The 23,778-nt window shown below is 47.9% G+C and overlaps 1 protein-coding gene across 1 annotated transcript in view; it reads left to right on the forward strand.

Moving 5' to 3' along the window:
* DDR1 (discoidin domain receptor tyrosine kinase 1) overlaps window positions 1-23,778 on the forward strand; it is a 296,382-nt gene that overhangs the window by 265,801 nt on the left and 6,803 nt on the right. Inside the window, exons 16-17 of the mRNA XM_078641698.1 lie at window positions 6,512-6,746; window positions 11,667-11,816. Of these exons, the coding sequence (XP_078497824.1) occupies window positions 6,512-6,746; window positions 11,667-11,816 (385 nt within the window). The remainder of the gene's footprint in view (window positions 1-6,511; window positions 6,747-11,666; window positions 11,817-23,778) is intronic.

The following is a 23,778-nucleotide window of genomic DNA, read 5'->3' on the forward strand; positions in this document are numbered from 1 at the left end:
TCAGGGTTCAAACAAGAGGTACAAACATCGTTACTGAACCAACCTTTTGATGGGAAAACACTTTTCGGCACAGGGACAGATGAGGCCCTAGAAAAGATGAAAAAGGATACAGAAACGGCTAAATCAATGGGAGCATTGCAACAGCCGACACAAAGAGGTTCCTTTCGTGGATCCACCTATAGAGGAGGATCCAAAAGTACAGGCACAAACCAACAGCAAACCTCTTTTACACCTACATCACCCAGAGGTAATTCTAGAGGTGGATACAGGGGTAACAACAACAAGGGTAGAGGTCGCGGAAACAACAACAACCGCAACTCTCCAACCCCAAAACAGTGACTTCATAGAGCTTCCCCCAGACCATATAACACCGGTAGGGGGACGCCTATCACAGTTCCTACCTGTCTGGGAAAACATCACATCAGACAAGTGGGTAAGACAAATTATCCAACATGGTTATTGCCTAGAACTCACAGCTACCCCACCAAACATCCCCCCCAAACAGCGTCCAATGAAACAAGATCACCTGACACTATTAAAACAAGAAGTACTATCCCTGCTAGAAAAGCATGCCATAGAGAAGGTTCCACAGCACCAACAGGGAACAGGAGTATACTCCCTATACTTCCTAATCCCCAAAAAGGACGGGTCTCTAAGGCCAATACTGGACCTAAGACCTCTCAACGCATACATAAATTCGGAACATTTCCACATGGTCACGCTCCAACAAGTACTTCCTTTACTGAAGAAAGGGGACTTTCTTTCTACACTGGATCTAAAAGACGCTTACTTTCATATCCCTATTCACAAAGCCCACAGGAAATACCTCAGGTTTGTGGTAGAAGGACAACATTATCAGTTCAAAGTCCTTCCATTTGGTGTCACGACGGCACCAAGGGTGTTCACAAAATGCCTGGCAGTGGTAGCAGCTCACCTAAGAAGACAACAAATTCATGTCTTCCCATACTTGGACGACTGGCTAATAAAAGCCAGGTCGCAAGAGGAGTGTCTGCAACACACACAAAAGACAATTCAGCTACTACACCAGCTAGGGTTCACGGTGAACTACACAAAGTCACACCTACAACCAAACAAGGTTCAACAATATCTGGGGGCTACTATAGACACAGAAAAAGCCAAAGTGTACCCCAACCCAGTCAGGGTCCAAGCAATGCTTACAATCATTCAGAGATTTCAGCCACAACACTCACTAACAGCAAGAGTGTTCATGCAGCTATTAGGCATGATGTCATCCTGCATACTGCTAATACCATATGCAAAACTACAAATGCGTCCGCTACAAGAATGCTTAGCGACACAGTGGAATCAGGCTCAAGGGCAGATTACGGATCTGGTGTTGGTAGACGACCGCACACACCGCTCTCTGAAGTGGTGGAACAGAACAAACATTACCAAGGGGCGGTCGTTCCTAGAGCCAATTCCACAGGTGACAATAACAGCAGACGCATCGCTCACCGGATGGGGAGCACATATGGACAAGTACACAGTACAAGGAAGGTGGAGTGTGCAGGAAAGAACACTACACATCAACTACCTAGAACTACTGGCAGTGTTTCTAGCATTGAAAGCCTTTCAAATACATGTTATCCACAAAGCAGTCCTGATCAGAACAGACAACATGACAGCAATGTATTATATTCAAAAACAGGGGGGGACGCACTCTCTCCAATTATCCAGACTAGCGCAGGAAATTTGGAGATGGGCCATTCCTCAAAACATCTATCTGTTAGCCGAACACCTACCAGGAGTTCAAAACCAGATAGCAGACATCTTAAGCAGACAGTCGGAACAAATACACGAATGGGAACTGCACCAACAAATACTGCAGCCATTCTTCCAAAGATGGGGACAACCAGAGATAGACCTATTTGCCACTCATCAGAACGCAAAATGCCAAAGCTTCGCGTCCAGGTACCCACATCACCTGTCGCAGGGCAATGCGTTATGGATAAATTGGTCCAACAAATTTGCATACGCTTTTCCCCCTCTCCCACTAATCCCATTAGTGGTCAGGAAACTGCAACAACATTCAATGACCATGATACTAGTAGCACCCACGTGGGCAAGACAGCCGTGGTTCACCACGCTCTTGCAACTCTCACAAGTGCCACATCAAAAGCTACGAATTCTACCCATGCACCTTACACAGAACCATGGAGAAATAATGCACCCAGATCCAACTCAGTTGAACTTAGCGATCTGGCTCCTGAAATCCTAGAATTTGGGTACTTAGATCTCCCCCCAAATTGCATGGAAATAATTAAACAAGCGAGACGTCCAACCACCAGAGCATGCTATGCAGCTAAGTGGAAGAGGTTTGCTATACACTGTACTAATAACAATATCAACCCTCTAGACGTATCAACAAGGGAGATTATTTGCTACTTATTACACTTACAGCAATGTAATCTAGCGTACACATCTATCAGAGTACATCTAGCAGCTATAGCAGCATACCTGCAAAACAGGCAGCGCACATCACTGTTCAGAGTACCAGCGATAAAAGCATTCATGGAAGGTCTTAAAAGAGTCATTCCACCAAGATTACCACCTTCCCCAGTCTGGAACCTCAACGTAGTACTCACCAGACTAATGGGGCCACCCTTCGAACCTATGCATAGGTGCGAAATACAATTCCTTACATGGAAGGTGGCATTCCTTATAGCTATTACCTCACTCAGAAGAGTAAGCGAATTACAGGCATTAACAATACAAGAACCATTCCTACAGTTACACCAGAATAAAGTGGTTCTTAGAACAAACCCAAAGTTCTTGCCTAAGGTAATTTCAGCATTCCACATCAATCAGCCAGTGGAATTACCAGTCTTCTTTCCAAAGCCACAGACGGTGGCAGAAAGGGCTCTACATACACTAGATGTTAAAAGAGCCATTTTGTACTACATAGAAAGAACACAAGACTTCAGGAAAACTAAACAACTATTTGTAGCATTTTCCCCAACACATAAGGGCAATCCTATCTCTAAAGCAGGCATCGCAAGATGGATTGTAAGATGTATACAAATATGTTACATTAAAGCAAAGAGAACATTAACTGTTCCTCCTACAGCTCATTACACAAGAAAACTAGGAGCATCTATGGCATTCTTAGGGAACATTCCCCTAGATGACATATGTAGAGCAGCAACTTGGTCTACACCACATACATTCACAAAGCACTACTGTGTTGATGTACACGCTGCACAACAAGCCAGAGTGGGCCAAGCTATATTAAAAACTCTATTTCAGACAGTTGCGACAGACACTGGTGACCACCGCTAGGGAGGTAACTGCTGTACAATCTATTCATAAATGTACCATCTGCAGCCCATATGCCTCGAACGGAATATGCTACTTACCAGTATGCATCTGTTCTTGGCATAGAGGGCTGCAGAGTGGTACATGCCCTCCCTGCCTCCCCGGAAACCTGTGTCTGTCCCAACATTATCTTATTTAGATACATTTACATGGGCATATCTTTATGTACTATACTACACTACTCCATCTAACCCTACTATGGCAAAACAATCTAAGGATGGAGCCGATGCCCATGCGCACTAACACCGAGAGGAGGAGTCACCTATGACGACAAAGACTTCTCCAGAAGAAAAACAAAGTGCAATCATCCGAGCCCAACACCAGATGGCGATCTATTCATAAATGTACCACTCTGCAGCCCTCTATGCCAAGAACAGATGCATACTGGTAAGTAGCATATTCCTTCCTGCATTACTTCTCAACATTTCTTTGCTTACCAAGAATGGAAAGAATTCTAACATGGAACATGTTGCGGTGCCAAAGTCACTAAAAGTGTCGCCCAGCCTACCCGTAAGGAGATGTTTCACATCTACACAAATTCCGCTGAACACTTGGCAGACAAGGGTGTTTTCAGACTCTCATATTTTCATTAACTCCACTATAACAGTAATATTTTCCTGTAAAAACCTAAGCATGCAGTAGACTGTACTTTTTTCACGTCACTATCAATATGTGACCAAAGACCATCACATTCCGTAAACGGTCGCCACATGGATAATATGGCATTCAAAGCCTCTAGGACTGAGAACCACCAGCTAAATGAGACAGTTGGGATGACTCAACGCACAAAATGAGAACTATTTGCATTTTAGTTCCTGGGCGTAACGAAACAGTGCACCAGAATAGACTACAAAGTCAATAACTTTTTTCATTAACTTTGAAGATTGTAAAGAAGCTTTCAGCATACCATCAAGCAAGTGACAAGGATCTCTTACAGGGAAGCACTTCAGCTCAGGTAGCGATGACAGGTCATCGTACAACTTTTTCATATACATACCTGAATTACTGCAAATACAAACAATATCACTTTAATCTTTATTGAACTTGGTAGGATCGTTTTCCAGCAGCATGCCAAGTGACACTACGTTCCATTTTTACCAACATCTTGTGTTATGTTTTCACCACTATCTCAGATGCTTGGTAACAACATTCTTTTCACATATACCTGTCACTGCACCTTGCATTGAATGTTTAAAACTTGGGGTGTTTGGCAATTCACCTACAATCAATACTGACTCACTAGAAAAGGGTGCTGATGTATCAAAGGATTTCACCCATTCTCTGTCTGTGGGTAAATGTGATGGTACATATTGACAAAGATTCTTATGAAACCAGCCATTTTACCTGTCAGTGAAATCAAATGTAGCCCAAATATCAAATATGATTTTGATATTTCCTGATTCTCTACATTTTTTAAAATAACTCAATAAGACCCAAAACATGTTTCGAAACACTGCATCTTTTGAGCAAAGACAGCAAAACTGAAACAAGCAGAAGGAAGAGACAATATTTTAGTGACATCCCTAAACAACAAAACTCAAGCAGCTTAATCAATCAATCAATCAATCAATCAGGTGTTTGTTAAGGGCGACTACTCACCTGTAAGGGTCTCAAGGCGCTGGGGGGGTGTTGTGGGGTTGGCAGGCTCCAGTTCATCAAGGGGGTCTGTCGACGAGCCAGGTTTTGAGGTTTCTTGCGAAGATGGGGAGCGATGTTGTCTGTCTGAGGTGGAGCGGCAGGGCATTCCAGGCTCGGGTCGCGAGGAAGGAGAAGGAGCGTTCTCTTGATCTGGTCTTTCTGGTGTGGGGGACCCCGTCTTTCTTGCTGCTGCCTTGTGTAACAAAGTTGCATTGTATTGGCCCCTTCAGGAAGAAATAAAAATGACTCTATCACTCACCTTTTCCTTTCGTTGAATGGCACTTAGTTTGTGGTTGCGAAGGTGTTTTATCAGTGTTTATATGTTTACACCGGTGATGGCTATTTTCCTTTCGGTGGGGTTTTATCAGTTAATATAGGTTTAAACCTTAAACGAGATAGCCTAACCTTGAGCTTTCAGGCTTTACTTTGGGAGATGGGGAGGACGTAGAGTGCTACAGTCTTGGCGTTTGAGATCTTCAGGTTGTGTTGGTCATCAGCATAATCTCTCCAATCTCGGACGACTCCCTACAACCGGAGCTCCTCTCAGCAGCTTCTGGAACAGCTAGGATTGTAGATTTGGGTTGAACGAGTCTCGTTCTCATCATGCCGGGCAATCTAATCGCTTATTTTATCTGGTTTAAGCAACAGCAGGTCTCTTCTTCAGTTCTGGGATCTGGCCCCTTCTCAAGGGAAACAGCCAAACTTCCTGACTCCTGTCAAGTCCTTTCCTCTGTGCTATGGTACAGAGCTCCTTGAAGCCAAAAGATGAACATGATAACCTGGCTCACAATCCCAGCTAATAGCCAGAAACAGTGGCTGTTAGGCCAACTGGCTGTTCAGATTCACTTCCCCACTTACAATATGGGAAGGATGCAACCAGTGGCGTGTGGGTCTACCGTGCAGTCCATTAGGGAGAAGCATCTCATGATATGAGGTCACTGTGGTTCTAAGGTGAAGATGGCATTGGGGACTGGGCACATGGTTCAGACCCCAGGAATGAGATGATTTACCAGGGAGAGCAAGCAGTCATGCTTCCTAGCTAGAAGTGCAGGTAAAAAGATCGTACCCATGGACAGAAAAAAACCCAGGCATGTAAGGTGGGCTTGCAACCTGGTGTGCGTGTTTAGGAAACATACTGAGTCTGCCAGAATGTTGGACTGAGATGACTCCTAGCTTCTACACCAGAGACTGTCAAGCCTACAACGGCTTCTTACTGTGTGTTCAGTTTTTACTTCAACCGCTTCTCTAACTTCATCCTTTACATGTTTCTGTACATTATGCACTGCCCTTGTGGCCTAGCCCTCGAGATGTATATATACCTAAATATTATTATGCATAAGAAACGGCATCAACACTTCTCCTAGAGTGCTGCGGCACTCACTCACTGGCAGAGGAGTGTAGTCTGGGGTGAATCTGGCCTTTAAGCAGAGAGCTCAGGTGCTGTAGGTATTAAACTTTGTCTTTTTCTGCCATCACCTAGTAATCTACATGTGTTCCCTTTCCCTCTACCTTCCCACCCCTCTTCCTCTCTGTGCAGTTATCCCAGCCTCATTCATGTGGCCTCTCAGATCTCCTCTGGCATGAGATACTTGGCCTCTCTGAATTTTGTACACCGGGACCTGGCGACCCGCAACTGCCTAGTGGGTGAGAACAACACCATCAAGATTGCGGACTTTGGCATGAGCCGCAACCTGTACGCCGGCGACTACTACCGCATCCAGGGCCGCGCCGTGCTACCTATCCGCTGGATGGCGTGGGAGTGCATCCTTATGGTGAGAAGGACCTCACTGTCCTGCTGTCCTTCAACTCCTGTACCTCTTCCACTCGTCTGTGTTAACTTCAACCATACCTCCTCTGCGTTTCACCCCCTGCACTCATATCATTCTGCATACTAAGTCCAACCTTACCTCCTCTGCCTTCCCATTTACTCTTTCATTGTACTCAGATACTTGTGTGTGTTTACTCCAGCCTTACCTCCTCTGCCTCTTGCCCCCTGCACTCATATACTTATGTTTAGTCCAGCCTTACCTCCTCTGCCTCTCTTCCCCTGCACTCATATACTTGTGTTTAGTCCAGCCTTACCTCCTCTAACTCTCTTCCCCTGCACTCATCTACTTGTGTTTAAGACCAGCCTTACCTCCTCTGCCTCTCTTCCCCTGCACTCATTTACCTGTGTTTAGTCCAGCCTTACCTCCTCTGCCTCTCGCCCCCTGCACTCATATACTTGTGTTTAGTCCAGCCTTACCTCCTCTACCTCTCGCCCCTGCACTCATATACTTGTGTTTAGTCCAGCCTTACCTCCTCTGCCTCTCTTCCCCTGCACTCATATACTTGTGTTTAGTCCATCCTTACCTCCTCTACCTCTCGCCCCTGCACTCATATACTTGTGTTTAGTCCATCCTTACCTCCTCTGCCTCTCTTCCCCTGCACTCATATACTTGTGTGTGTTTAGTCCAGCCTTACCTCCTCTGCCTCTCTTCCCCTGCACTCATATACCTGTGTTTAGTCCATCCTTACCTCCTCTGCCTCTCGCCCCCTGCGGTCATATACTTGTGTTTAGTCCAGCCTTACCTCCTCTACCTCTCGCCCCTGCACTCATATACTTGTGTTTAGTCCAGCCTTACCTCCTCTGCCCCTCTTTCCCTGCACTCATATACTTGGGTTTAGTCCAGCCTTACCTTCTCTGCCTCTCTTCCCCTGCACTCATATACTTGGGTTTAGTCCAGCCTTACCTTCTCTGCCTCTCTTCCACTGCACTCATATACTTGTGTGTGTTTAGTCCAGCCTTACCTCCTCTGCCTCTCTTCCACTGCACTCATATACTTGGGTTTAGTCCAGCCTTACCTCCTCTGCCTCTCTTCCCCTGCACTCATATACTTGTGTGTGTTTAGTCCATTCTTACCTCCTCTGCCTCTCTTCCCCTGCACTCATATACTTGTGTTTAGTCCAGCCTTACCTCCTCTGCCTCTCTTCCCCTGCACTCATATACTTGTGTTTAGACCAGCCTTACCTCCTCTGCCTCTCTTCCCCTGCACTCATATACTTGTGTTTAGTCCAGCCTTACCTTCTCTGCCTCTCTTCCCCTGCACTCATATACTTGTGTGTGTTTAGTCCAGCCTTACCTCCTCTGCCTCTCTTCCCCTGCACTCATATACTTGTGTTTAGTCCAGCCTTACCTCCTCTGCCTCTCTTCCCCTGCACTCATATACGTGTGTTTAGTCCAGCCTTACCTCCTCTGCCCCTCGTTCCCTGCACTCATATACTTGTGTGTGTTTAGTCCAGCCTTACCTCCTCTGCCTCTCTTCCCCTGCACTCATATACTTATGTTTAAGTCCAGCCTTACCTCCTCTGCCTCTCGCCCCCTGCGGTCATATACTTGTGTTTAGTCCAGCCTTACCTCCTCTGCCTCTCTTCCCCTGCACTCATATACTTGTGTTTAGTCCAGCCTTACCTCCTCTGCCTCTCTTCCCCTGCACTCATATACTTGTGTTTAGTCCAGTCTTACCTCCTCTGCCTCTCTTCCCCTGCACTCATATACTTGTGTTTAAGTCCAGCCTTACCTCCTCTGCCTCTCTTCCCCTGCACTCATATACTTGTGTTTAGTCCAGCCTTACCTCCTCTGCCTCTCTTCCCCTGCACTCATATACTTGTGTTTAGTCCAGCCTTACCTCCTCTGCCTCTCTTCCCCTGCACTCATATACTTGTGTGTGTTTAGTCCAGCCTTACCTCCTCTGCCTCTCTTCCCCTGCACTCATATACTTGTGTTTAGTCCAGCCTTACCTCCTCTGCCTCTCTTCCCCTGCACTCATATACTTGTGTGTGTTTAGTCCAGCCTTACCTCCTCTGCCTCTCTTCCCCTGCACTCATATACTTATGTTTAAGTCCAGCCTTACCTCCTCTGCCTCTCTTCCCCTGCACTCATATACTTATGTTTAAGTCCAGCCTTACCTCCTCTGCCTCTCTTCCCCTGCACTCATATACTTGTGTTTAGTCCAGTCTTACCCCCTCTGCCTCTCTTCCCCTGCACTCATATACTTGTGTTTAAGTGCAGCCTTACCTCCTCTGCCTCTCTTCCCCTGCACTCATATACTTGTGTTTAGTCCAGCCTTACCTCCTCTGCCTCTCTTCCCCTGCACTCATATACTTGTGTTTAGTCCAGCCTTACCTCCTCTGCCTCTCTTCCCCTGCACTCATATACTTGTGTGTGTTTAGTCCAGCCTTACCTCCTCTGCCTCTCTTCCCCTGCACTCATATACTTGTGTTTAGTCCAGCCTTACCTCCTCTGCCTCTCTTCCCCTGCACTCATATACTTGTGTTTAGTCCAGCCTTACCTTCTCTGTCTCTCTTCCCCTGCACTCATATACGTGTGTTTAGTCCAGCCTGACTTCCTCTACCTCCTCTCCCCATGTACTGATATGCTTCTACATATTAAGCCAGGTCTTACCTTCTGTTTCTCCTCTTCCCCTTTACTTTTATACTTGTGTTTAAGTCCACCCTTCCTCCCTGTGTCTCCTCTTCCCCTGAACTCATTACTTCTGCATGTTAAGTCGCATCTCACCTCCTCTGCCTCCTCCTCCCCTGTACCTCTTGTACTCTTGTTCCTGCCTCTTCAGCTGTACCTTCTGTACCTCCATCCCTAGTCTCGCCTCCCACCCACACTCCTCTCCCGGAGCTCGGCTCTTCTGTTCCTTCTCTACCCCCAGACCTGAATCTTCATCCATCTTCTCCTGGTCCTCCTGACCATCTGTACCCTGTCCCTCCTTCTGTACCCTGTCCCTCCTTCTGTACCCTGTCCCTCTTTCTGTACCCTGTCTCTCCTGTACCTGTCTCTCTTTCTGTACCCTGTCCCTCCTTCTGTACCCTGTCCCTCCTTCTGTACCCTGTCCCTCCTTCTGTACCCTGTCCTTCCTTCTGTACCCTGTCCCTCCTTCTGCACCCTGTCCCTCCTTCTGTACCTGTCCCTCTTTCTGTACCCTGTCCCTCCCTCTGCACCTGTCCCTCTTTCTGTACCCTGTCCCTCCTTCTGTACCCTGTCCCATCTTCTTTACCCTGTCCAATCTTCTATACAAATGTCCTTCCTTCTGTACCCAGTCCCTCCTTCTGTACCCAGTCCATCCTTCTGTTCCCTGCCCTTCCTTCAGTACCCTGTCCCTACTTCTGTACCCTGTCCCTCCTTCTGTACCCTGTCCCTCCTTCTGTACCCTGCCCCTCCTTCTATACCCACTCCCTCCTTCTGTACCCTGTCGCTCCTTCTGTACCCTTCCCCTCCTTCTGTACCCTGCCCCTCCTTCTATACCCAGTCCCTCCTTCTGTACCCTGTCCCTCCTTCTGTACCCTGTCCTTCTGTACCCTGTCCCATCTTCTATACAGATGTCCTTCCTTCTGTACCCTGCCCATCCTTCTGTACCCTGCCCCTCCTTCTGTACCCTGTCTCTCCTTCTGTACCCTGTCCATCCTTCTGTACCCTGCCCCTCCTTCTGTACCCTGTCCCTTCTTCTTTACCCTGACCCTCCCTCAGTACCCTGTCCCTCTTTCTGTACCCTGTCCCTCTTTCTGTACCCTGTCCCTCTTTCTGTACCCTGTCCCTCCTTCTGTACCCTGTCCTTCTGTACCCTGTCCCATCTTCTTTACCCTGTCCCATCTTCTATACAAATGTCCTTCCTTCTGTACCCAGTCCCTCCTTCTGTTCCCTGCCCTTCCTTCAGTACCCTGTCCCTCCTTCTGTACCCTGTCCCTCCTTCTGTACCCTGCCCCTCCTTCTATACCCAGTCCCTCCTTCTGTACCCTGCCCCTCCTTCTGTACCCTGTCCATCCTTCTGTACCCTGCCCCTCCTTCTGTACCCTGCCCCTCCTTCTGTACCCTGTCCATCCTTCTGTACCCTGTCCCTCATTCTTTACCCTGACCCTCCCTCAGTACCCTGCCCCTCCTTCTGTACCCTGACCCTCTGTACCCTGTCCCTCCTTCTGTACCCTGCCCCTCCTTCTGTACCCTGTCTTTCCTTCTGTACCCTGTCCATCCTTCTGTACCCTGCCCCTCCTTCTGTACCCTGCCCCGCCTTCTGTACCCTGTCCATCCTTCTGTACCCTGTCCATCCTTCAGTACCATGTCCCTCCTTCTGTACCCTGTCTCTCCTTCTGTACCCTGTCCATCCTTCTGTACCCTGCCCCTCCTTCTGTACCCTGCCCCTCCTTCTGTACCCTGTCCATCCTTCTGTACCCTGCCCCTCCTTCTGTACCCTGTCTCTCCTTCTGTACCCTGTCCCTCCTTCTGTACCCTGCCATCCTTTTGTACCCTGCCCCTCCTTCTGTACCCTGTTTCGCCTTCTGTACCCTGCCCCTCCTTCTGTCCCCTTCCCCTCCTTCTTTACCCTGCCCCGCCTTCTCTAGCCTGCCCCTCCTTCTGTACCCTGTCCCTCCTTCTGTACCCTGTCCTTCTGTACCCTGTCCAATCTTCTAAACAAATGTCCCTCCTTCCTTACCCTGTCCGTCCTTCTGTACCCTGCCCCTCCTTCTGTACCCTGTCCCTCCTTCTGTACCCTGTCCCTTCTTCTTTACCTCATATTACCCTTTTTATTCTACCTCAATATCTCTCCCTATTCCTCATTCTCTCACTTTGAGTTGCTTCCTTAACTCGATGGTGAGGCTTCTGCTTTGCGTGACACCCTGTATCCTCTCATCTCATCTCCCCACAGGGAAAGTTCACGGCTGCCAGTGACGTGTGGGCTTTCGGGGTCACCTTGTGGGAGATCTTGATGCTGTGCAAAGAGCAGCCATACAGCCAGCTGACCGATGAGCACGTGATCGAGAATGCAGGCGAATTCTTTCGTGATCAGGGCAAGCAGGTGAGAGAAGCGTCTCCGGGTCAGCGGAGACATCAGGGCATAAGGGGCAGTATATATATATATATATGTTCGAGGCATATGAGCTGCATATCACACACTGTGCATAGATCGCCATCTGGTGTTGGGCCCGGATCTTTGCACTTTGTCCTGGAAAATCTTTGGAAGTCACAAGATAGGTGACTCCTCCTTTGGACTACAGTGCGCATGGGCATCGGCTCCATCTTTAGATTGTTTTTTTCCGCCATCGGGATCGGATGCGTTTGTTGCGCTCCAGCTCGGTATCATTACCGATACTACTTTCGACACGTAATCCTTCACTCTTTCTAAGGAATTGTTTTTGATCGCGATCCCCATTCGTCGCGCATCCCTTCAATTTGTAAGTCCTCGATTCCGATCGTCGATGATGGCCTTCGGGCCTACTTAGGCCTTAGTATCTGGCTCATGGAAAGGACTCCATTCAAAAAGTTTCCTCATTGTGGGTCGTAGTTTCCGCACACCGATCTGCATGATGTGTGTAACCTCTGCCTTTCACCGGAGCACGGGGCCAGAGACTGTGCAGCTTGTGCCTCTTTCCGCTCCAAGAAGACCATTGGGGATCATCAAGCTCGAAGGAAAATGGCTCGCTCGTCGACACCAATTCCCAACGACATCTTCCAGGAGGGCGTCGATGTGCTGGAACAGGAGGGAATCCAAGAACCCCTCGGCAGCGGCTCCGAAGAGGACTCCGATGTCGAAGAAATCACTCCTGCGCAACGGGCCGTAAGTAAAGATGTCTACCCTCACTCCCTCCATACACCCTCAAAAAAGGCTTCGGTCACACCTTCACCTTTGGGCCCAGGTGCACACTGAGAGACTGCTTCCCATGCCCCACCCCTAGGCTCGGCAAAGAAGCCTAGTAAGCCTTCAGACGACTCGGGCTCGAGTCAGCCTGCCACCGGTACCAACACCTGGCCACGGCACCAAAAAAAAAGCCGCCCTCCTCCAAGCATTCGCCACAAAATCTATAAGCACTGACCCATCCACTCCGAAAACACACTCGGAACCGAGCAAGAAGCCACTCCAGAAAAGTTCGGATCCACGCCCTTCGGAGTCGAAAAATTCCTCGGAGCCAAAGTAACAACCTGTTCCACAAACAGCCTCAGAGACATTAAAACATAATGGTTCGAAGCCAAAAGACCACAGAACTGTTCCGGAGTCGGTACCAAAGTCTACCAAACCGAAAAAGTTGGTGCCGAAAGAACTGCCTTCATCAGATGAGCTTTTTACACCAAATCCTCGACAAAAAACTCTTCTAAAAGACCCTAAAACTGGTCAGCTCATTCTAAGTACAAGAAAGAGACCATTGGATATGCCTCCACAGGCTCCACCACCTAAAAAGAGGGACATTGCCACATCTCCCCTCAGGGTCCCTTCTCCACCACCTCCTCCACCGCCTTCTCCACTTTCTCCCCCACCACACAATTCTCCTACACCATCTCCTCCACCAGGGAATGATGATGACAATTCTCATGAAGGGGAGGGTGCGGATGAGGAGCCATTAGGGGACCATAGTCCACCTTCTTCCCCTGATCCTTGGGACGACTACAATACACCAGGCGTCCCTAATATTCCACAGGAGGATATCTACCCTTCTAGGCCTTCCCCTCCAAAAGACACAACAGGTTTTAATTAGCTACTTCACAGAGCTGCCCAATACCATGGAGTTAGTTTACACTCAGACCCAGTGGAAGAGGATTTCCTAATGGACAATTTTGATACCTAACGGAGGTCCACTTCTATTTTGCCCATGCTAAAAGGGGTCATCAAACATGCACCTGAAGTGTTTAAAGATCCTGTAAGGGCAAGAGTTATTAACGCCAGGATCGACAAAAAGTATAAAGCTGCCCCTGGAGACCGAGCTTATATTAAAGGTCCAGTACCTTTAGATTCACTTTGTAGTTTCCAACGCTAGGAAGAGAGACAATTCTCAGACATCAGGGGACGCTCCACCCCCGATAAAAAGTCCAAATTACTAGACGCCTCTGGCAAAAGAACTGCGTCACAAGCACCTAACATATGGCGTATCGCCAAAACACTCAAGCTCTGTTAGCCAGGTATGATAGGGCACATTATGATGAACTTGAGACCCTATTGCAACACCTACCGGACAAATATAAGAACCGGGCCAGTGACCTCATACAAAAGGGGAAAATTATCACTAACACCTCCATTCGTTGTGCTCTGTACGTAGCAGATACCGCCTCCAGAGCCGTCAACACAAGTGTCCTTCTGCGTAGACATGCTTGGTTATGCATTTCAGGTTTTAAACCGGAAGTACAAACCTCCATTTTAAATCAACCATTCGATCAGGAACACTTATTTGGACCTAATGTAGATTCTTTACTTGAAAAAATGAAGACACAGACACAGCCAAATGTATGGGAGCCTTGCAATTGCAAGCTCCCAGACGTTCTTTTCGTCACTCTTTCTACAAAGGCACCTCTAAAGGCTACTCCTCTGACAACCCTTCCACCTCTTACAAGGCTCCCACCCAGACTACATTAACAGGGGTTACCAAAGAGGAGGATACAGAGGCAACGACAACAAAGGTAGAGGCAAAACCAACAATACCCGATCTGCCTCCACCACTACCCAATGACTTCCCTCCGCTCCCCCCGGACCATTCCACTCCTGTCGGGGGGGAGAATACAACAGTTCTTTCCTGTCTCGACCAACATCACCACAGACAGGTGGGTAAGACAAATCATTCAAACAGGTTACTGTCTAGAACTCACTTCTACCCCTCCAAACATACCACCCAGGCAGCACTCAATGTCACTAGAACACAGATCACTGTTAAAACAGATCGTCCCCCTCCTGCAAAAACATGCAATAGAACCGGCCCCCCTGCAACAGCAAAACACCGGGTTCTACTCCGTGTACTTCCTCATTCCAAAAACGGACGGCTCTCTAAGAGCCATCCTAGACATCAGAACCCTAAACCTGTACATACAGTCGGGCCACGTTCACATGGTTACGCTTCAACAGGTTCTTCCTTTGCTCGCACAAGGCGGTTTCCTTGCCACTCTGGATCTCGAGGACGGCTACTTTCATATTCCCATTCACACCTCTCACAGAAAGTATCTCAAGTTTGTAGTGGACGGTCAGCATTACCAGCTCAAGGTACTCCCATTCGGAGTCACCACAGCACCCAGAGTCTTCACCAAGTGTCTAGCAATAGTTGCAGCTCATCTAAGGAGGCAGCATACTCATGTCTAACCCTACCTAGATGACTGGCTCATAAAAGCCAAGTCGTATAACCAGTGCAGTGCGTACAACACACTCACGCTACAATCCAATTGCTTCACGACTTGGGGTTTACCACACACCAACCAAAGTCTCACCTGCAACCGTCCCACATGCAACAATACCTCGGGGCTACAATAGATACCTCAAAGGCACTTGCATATCCAACTCCAGCCAGGATATCAAGCATACGAAGCGTTGTCACAAAATTTCAACCACAACACTCTCTCCCAGCTCGAGTGTTCATGCAACTAATAGGGATGATGGTCTCTTGCATATTCATAGTCCCTCACGCAAGACTCCAGACGCACCCCCTACAGGAATGTTTAGCACGTCAGTGGAACCAAGCTCAAGGCCAGCTGACAGATCTGGTGTTGGTGGACGGTTGCATGCATTGCTCTCTGCAGTGGTGGAACACCAAAAACCTTTCCAAAGGGCAACCGTTCATCGAGCCAGTTCCACAGATAGTGCTAACAGCAGACGCATCGCTCTCCGGCTGGGGGGCACATCTGTTACATCATTCCATACAGGACATGTGGACACCCCACCAAAGGTTGCTCCACATCAATCACCTAGAATTGCTAGCCATATTCCTGACATTAAAGTCCTTCCAGAAACACATTAGAGGCAAAGCTGTCCTAGTCCGCACAGACAATATGACAGCAATGTATTATATACGAAAACAAGGCGGGACACACTCTCTGCAACTCTCCCACCTAGCACAGAGCATGTGGAGATGGGTTATTCCTCAAAACATTGTTCTCCTAGCCCAACACTTCCAGGAGTCCAGAACAGCATAGCAGATCTGTTGAGTCGTCAAACACCACAGACTCACGAGAGGGAACTGCATCCGCAAGGTCTTCAACCATTTTTCCAGCTGTGGGGCCAGCCAGAGATCGATCTCTTCGCAACCCACGAAAACGCCAAATGCCCAAGCTTGGCCTCCAGGTATCCACACCCATTGTTATTATTATTAAATGTATACTTGTATGGCGCAACAACTACCCGGAGGTTTCCGGCGCCTATGGACATATGCTAAGAAGAGGAGTAATCAATGGAGCGTACTGATTGAATAGCCATGTCTTGATGCCTTTCCGAAATCTGACAGAGTTATGCTCATGGCAGAGTAAAAGTGGTAATGAATTCCACAATGCAGGGGCCAATTGAGCAAAAGAACGACCACCCATCCAAGCCCGTTTGAACCCAGGGGTCACGAATTTGGCCTGCTTTGACGAGCGTAGGTGACGAGTGGGGATGTATTGTTTAACCAAAGCACTAAGATAGCTGTGAGCCTTCCCGGCGTTGATTCTGTGCATGAAGCAGAGTGCTTTAAATTTAGAGCGATTTTCGATCTAAAGTCCAAAGGCAATGCAATATGGATGAATTGGTCAGGCAGATTTGCGTACGCTTTTCCGTCTCTCCCACTCATTCCACTGGTGGTGCGGAAACTGCAACAACACTCACTGACTCTCATCCTAGTTGCTCCAACATGGGCCAGACAACCGTGGTACACCACATTACTGGAACTGTCGGTAGTCCCGCACCAAAAATTACACCTCTCTCCACATCTCCTAACCCAGAACCATGGAGAATCGGACATCCAGATCCAGCACAGCTCAACCTAGTGATCTGGCTCCTGATGACCTAGAGTTTGTATACCTTAACCTTCCCCCTGACTGCATGAATGTTATCAAAGAAGCTAGACGCCCACCACGAGAGCTTGCTATGCAGCAAGTGGAAAAGATTTGTTATATACTGCAACAATAACAACATCAATCCCTTAGATGTGTCAATTCTACACATCATAGGTTACCTGCTACATCTACAAAGGTCTAACCTAGCATACACGTCTATCAGGTTAGACCTTGCTGCTATAGCAGCCTACTTACAGAACAGACAACATGTGTCACTATTCAGAGTACCTGCCATCAAAGCATTTATGGAAGGACTCAAAATAATAATTCCACCTAGAGTACCACCCTCACCTGTGTGGAACTTAAATATTGTCCTCACAAGACTCATGGGTCCTCCATTCGAACCCCTGCACAAATGTGAATTACAATTCCTTACATGGAAAGTTGCTTTCCTAGTAGCCATTACTTCCCTTAGAAGAGTCAGTGAGCTTCAAGAACTTACTATTCAGGAACCATTTTTACAACTCCATCACAATAAAGTAGTTCTCAGGGCAAACTCAACATTTCTTACTAAAGTTATTTCTTCTTTTCATCTTAACCAGTCTGTAGAGTTGCCAATATTCTTCTTGCAAAGACAAACTGTTGCAGAAAGAGCTCTTCATACACTAGATGTAAAAAGAGCACTCCTTTATTATATTGACAGAACAAAACCTTTTCGGAAAACTCAACAACTTTTTGTATCCTTCTCACCACCACATTACGGCAATCCTATATCAAAAGTTGGAATTGCAAGGTGGATTGTCAAATACATACAAATTTGCTATCAAAAAGCAAAACGTACATTAACTATTCCCCCTAAAGCCAATCTACTAGGAAAATAGGGGCTTCAATGGCTTTCTTAGGGAACAGTCCCTTAGATGACATCTGCAAAGCAGCTACATGGGCTACACCGCACACATTCACAAAACACTATTGTGTAGATGTGCAAGCCAAGCAGCAAGCTAGTGTGGGCCAGGCTGTACCCAAAACACTGTTTCAAATACCTGCAACAGATACTAGTGGTCACTGGTAAGGTGAAGTACTGCTATGCAATCTATGCACAGTGTGTGATCTGCAGCTCATATGCCTCGAACGTAAAATGCTACCTAACAGTATCCCTCTGTTCTTGGCATGTAGGGCTGCAGATTCACACACGCCCACCCACCTCCCCGGCTACCTTTATCTGTTCCAGAATTATATTATTTAGATACAGCATACATAGGCATCTTTTATTTTTCTCTCAAAACTCCATCATTTCCCTCACTGGCGAAAAAGCAATCTGAAAATGGAGCCGATGCCCATGCGCACTGTAGTCCAAAGGAGGAGTCACCTATCTCGTGACTTCCAAAGACTTTTCCAGGACAACAACAAAGTGTAAACATCCGGACCCAACACCAGATGGCGATCTATGCACAGTGTGTGAATCTGCAGCTCTACATGCCAAGAACCGATACATACTGGTAAGTAGCATTTTCCATATTTTACATAGGGCCTGATTGCGATCTTGGCAGTTGGGTTACTCAATGACGTATGTCCTGTCCGCCGAAATATGAATACCATTATATCCGATTGCATTTATATTTCTGTGGGCGGGATATCCATCACGGATGTGTCCATCAAAGGGGGCGCTCGAGAACAAGAGCAGACAAACGAATGTTCATTCATTCATTGATAAATGTGATGGTGTGTGATGAGTCTGCACAAAACGTGGCAGAAGCTTAAAAGAATTGGGGCCTGGTTCAGATGTTGTTGGATGGAAGACTCCGTCACAAACGACATCCCGTCCGCCATATTAAGAGCGGCACTCGTAAATACGGCAAATGGGATATCCGTCACTTTTGTGACACTGTCTCCCATCCACCAAGATCGTAATCAGGCCTTAGTTTTCTATTGGCGTATCAAGATTTAGGCGGTTCATCAAAGGGGGTGGGGGTCAATACATTTTAACTTACAACTTTGATGCTGTTTCATAATTTTGCATCAAATGTGTCCGGCTGTTACCGAGCGTCACCCAGTGCAGGAATTTCAGGTTTCGTGGCAATCCCTGTTGGGCGCGGCAACTTTAAAAAGGAAAGGGTCAAAAAGATCTTTGATTTGCTAATAAGTCTGTCAGCGTTTGATATCTCTGCCCAAATTTGGCAGTAACATGGCCTGCTCAGCCGTCGGTTAACATTTTGAAGGTTGTCCCGATTCATAGTGTGGTCACTGTTAAGAAGGGAAGGCGAAAGAAAAGTGCTCATTTGCTGGTAACATTGGCACTTCATGAGGAACCTGCACTTGATAAGATTAGTGTTCGAGGCAAGTGAGCTGTAGATCACATGCTTTGCAGACTCCTGCCAGCTAGTGTTGGGTTGATGTATCTGGCCAGAGTCCAGGCCCTGCGCCCGCAGTGTGCTCTGTGCTACCGATGGCCGTGCAAGGCTGGTTCATTGACACGGGGCTGGAGGAGAGAGGATGCACCCAGAGCTTGATCAGCAAAGCCGGTGCCTGTGCACAGCTGGTTTAGTGGCATAAAGAGGTGGTGCCAGGCCACGTGGAATACCCAGACCTATCTGCACAACCCGAAGGCCGTGCACAGCTGGTTCTAAGGCATAGGGTTTGACTTCCATGGGGATTGGTTCTTGGCTTGGTCCAGGCAGTGTCCGCTGAGCACAGTGCCTACAGCTGAGGGCCGTGCACAGCTGGTTTAGAGGCATGAGGCTGGTGCGGAGGCTGACTGTCGGCCAGGCCCTACTCCCAGCCCCCCTATACATTATTTTAAAATTAGAATAACTAAGCACTTACAAATAGTGTATGTTCGCCGTTCAGATGATGGGTTTGGCTCACGCCGCTGTGCACATCCAAAGGTCTTATGCATCTAGCTCAGTGTTCTAGCAGATGGCTTATTACCCGTCTCTAGGGCTTGTTTTCCAAGAGCATTGTATATGGCAGAAGTCCATTCACCACTTCTCCAGAGGCACAAAAGCTGATGCAGGGCAATAGGGCAGGACTTGCGTCTCAGCCTGCTGTGCACAGTGCGAAGCGCCCTGCGTCTCAGACTGCTGTGCACAGTGAGAAGCGCCTTGCGTCTCAGCCTGCTGTGCACAGTGTGACGCTAGGCTCTCCAGAGGTCCTGCCGCTGCATGGCAGCCATGCACAGTAGGGTTTAGTCTCGCGGTGCAATGGCTGCACAAGCGATTACCTCTGTAGACCCTGCAATGACTCCCCCTCCTCATCCCGGGCCAAAGCCAAAGGTCTGTGAAAACATATTTTGTGTTACTGTTTAGGAAAGAGGGTATAGCTACTTATTAATGCACTGTTACAAAAAGAATTCAAGCTTTGCACTGGTTTGTAATGATTATAAAATCTATCTAAAGACTGTACATTAACACACTAGCTATGAGAAGCTTTATGGCGTGGCCCAAGGATGCACTCATTCTAAAGAGCCTTATGGCATGGCCCATGGATGTACTCATTCTAAAGAGCCTTATGCCGTGGCCCATTGATGCACTCATTCTACTGAGCCTTATGGCGTGGCCCATGGATGTACTCATTCTAAAGAGCCTTATGCCGTGGCCCATGGATGTACTCATTCTAAAGAGCCTTATGCCGTGGCCCATGGATGCACTCATTCTAAAGAGCCTTATGCCGTGGCCCATGGATGTACTCATTCTAAAGAGCCTTATGCCGTGGCCCATGGATGCACTCATTCTAAAGAGCCTTATGGCGTGGCCCATGGATGCACTGCTTCTAAAGAGCCTTATGGCGTGGCCCATGGATGCACTCATTCTAAAGAGCCATATGGCGTGGCCCATGGATGCACTCATTCTAAAGAGCCTTATGGCGTGGCCCATGGATGCACTGATTCTAAAGAGCCTTATGGCGTGGCCCATGGATGTACTCATTCTAAAGAGCCTTATGGCGTGGCCCATGGATGCACTCATTCTAAAGAGCCTTATGGCGTGGCCCATGGATGTACTCATTCTAAAGAGCCTTATGGCGTGGCCCATGGATGCACTCATTCTAAAGAGCCTTATGGCGTGGCCCATGGATGTACTCATTCTAAAGAGCCTTATGGCGTGGCCCATGGATGCACTCATTCTAAAGAGCCTTATGGCATGGCCCATGGATGCACTCATTCTAAAGAGCCTTATGGCGTGGCCCATAGATGCACTCATTCTAAAGAGCCTTATGGCGTGGCCCATGGATGCACTCATTCTAAAGAGCCTTATGCCTTAGCACATGGATGCACTCATTCTAAAGAGCCTTATGGCGTGGCCCATGGATGCACTCATTCTAAAGAGCCTTATGCCTTAGCACATGGATGCACTCATTCTAAAGAGCCTTATGGCGTGACCCATGGATGCACTCATTCTAAAGAGCCTTATGGCATGACCCATGGATGTACTCATTCTTTAAAGAGCCTTATGCCGTGGCCCATGGATGCACTCATTCCAAAGAGCCTTATGCCGTGGCCCATGGATGCACTCATTCCAAAGAGCCTTATGCCGTGACCCATGGATGTACTCATTCTAAAGAGCCTTATGGCGTGGCCCATGGATGCACTCATTCTAAAGAGCCTTATGCCGTGGCCCATGGATGTGCTCATTCTAAAGAGCCTTATGGCGTGACCCATGGATGTACTCATTCTAAAGAGCCTTATGGCGTGGCCCATGGATGCACTCATTCTAAAGAGCCTTATGCCGTGGCCCATAGATGTGCTCATTCTAAAGAGCCTTATGGTGTGACCCATGGATGTACTCATTCTAAAGAGCTTATGGCATGACCCATGGATGGACTCATTCTAAAGAGCCTTATGCCGTGGCCCATGGATGCACTCATTCCAAAGAGCCTTACGTCGTGGCCCATGGATGCACTCATTCTAAAGAGCCTTATGGCGTGGCCCAAGGATGTACTCATTCTAAAGAGCCTTATGCCGTGGCCCATGGATGCACTCATTCTAAAGAGCCTTATGCCGTGACCCATGGATGTGCTCATTCTAAAGAGCCTTATGGCGTGGCCCATGGATGCACTCATTCTAAAGAGCCTTATGCTGTGGCCCATGGATGCACTCATTCTAAAGAGCTTATGGCGTGACCCATGGATGCACTCATTCTAAAGAGCCTCATGGCGTGGCCCATGGATGTACTCATTCTAAAGTGCCTTATGCCATGGCACATGGATGCACTCATTCTAAAGAGCCTTATGCCGTGGCCCATGGATGTACTCATTCTAAAGAGCCTTATGGCGTGGCCCATGGATGTACTCATTGTAAAGAGCCTTATGCCGTGGCCCATAGATGTGCTCATTCTAAAGAGCCTTATGCCGTGGCCCATGGATGTACTCATTCTAAAGAGCTTTATGGCGTGGCCCATGGATGTACTCATTCTAAAGTGCCTTATGCCATGGCACATGGATGCACTCATTCTAAAGAGCCTTATGCCGTGGTACATGGATGCACTCATTCTAAAGAGCCTTATGCCGTGGCACATGGATGCACTCATTCTAAAGAGCCTTATGGCGGTACCCATGGATGCACTCATTCTAAAGAGCCTTATGGTGTGACCCATGGATGTACTCATTCTAAAGAGCTTATGGCATGACCCATGGATGGACTCATTCTAAAGAGCCTATCAGCGTGGCCCATGGATGCACTCATTCCAAAGAGCCTTACGTCGTGGCCCATGGATGCACTCATTCTAAAGAGCCTTATGGCGTGGCCCAAGGATGTACTCATTCTAAAGAGCCTTATGCCGTGACCCATGGATGTGCTCATTCTAAAGAGCCTTATGGCGTGGCCCATGGATGCACTCATTCTAAAGAGCCTTATGGCGTGGCCCATGGATGTACTCATTCTAAAGAGCCTTATGCCGTGGCCCATGGATGTGCTCATTCTAAAGAGCCTTATGGCGTGGCCCATGGATGTACTCATTCTAAAGAGCCTTATGCCGTGGCCCATAGATGTGCTCATTCTAAAGAGCCTTATGGCGTGGCCCATAGATGCACAATTTTAAAGAGCCTTATGGCGTGGCGAATGTATGCACTCATTCTAAAGAGCCTTATGGCGTGGCCCATGGATGTACTCATTCTAAAGAGCCTTATGCCATGGCACATGGATTGACTCATTCTAAAGAGCCTTATGGCGTGGCGAATGTATGCACTCATTCTAAAGAGCCTTATGGCGTGGCCCATGGATGTACTCATTCTAAAGAGCCTTATGGCGTGACCCATGGATGCACTCATTCTAAAGAGCCTTATGCCGTGGTCCATGGATGCACTCATTCTAAAGAGCCTTATGGCGTGGCCCATGGATGCACTCATTCTAAAGAGCCTTATGGCGTGACCCATGGATGCACTCATTCTAAAGAGCCTTATGGCATGACCCATGGATGTACTCATTCTAAAGAGCTTATGGCATGACCCATGAATGGACTCATTCTAAAGAGCCTTATGGCGTGGCCCATGGATGCACTCATTCTAAAGTGCCTTATGCCATGGCACATGGATGCACTCATTCCAAAGAGCCTTACGTCGTGGCCCATGGATGCACTCATTCTAAAGAGCCTTATGGCGTGGTCCATGGATGCACTCATTCTAAAGAGCCTCATGGCGTGGCACATGGATGCACTCATTCTAAAGAGCCTTATGCCGTGGTACATGGATGCACTCATTCTAAAGAGCCTTATGGCGTGACCCATGGATGCACTCATTCTAAAGAGCCTTATGGCATGACCCATGGATGTACTCATTCTAAAGAGCTTATGGCATGACCCATGAATGGACTCATTCTAAAGAGCCTTATGCCGTGGCCCATGGATGCACTCATTCCAAAGAGCCTTACGTCGTGGCCCATGGATGCACTCATTCTAAAGAGCCTTACGTCGTGGCCCATGGATGCACTCATTCTAAAGAGCCTTATGGCGTGGCCCATGGATGCACTCATTCTAAAGAGCCTTATGCCGTGGCCCATGGATGTGCTCATTCTAAAGAGCCTTATGGTGTGACCCATGGATGTACTCATTCTA

The sequence above is a fragment of the Lissotriton helveticus genome, chromosome 5_1 (genome assembly GCF_964261635.1).
Source record: "Lissotriton helveticus chromosome 5_1, aLisHel1.1, whole genome shotgun sequence".
Taxonomy (NCBI): Eukaryota; Metazoa; Chordata; class Amphibia; order Caudata; family Salamandridae; genus Lissotriton; species Lissotriton helveticus.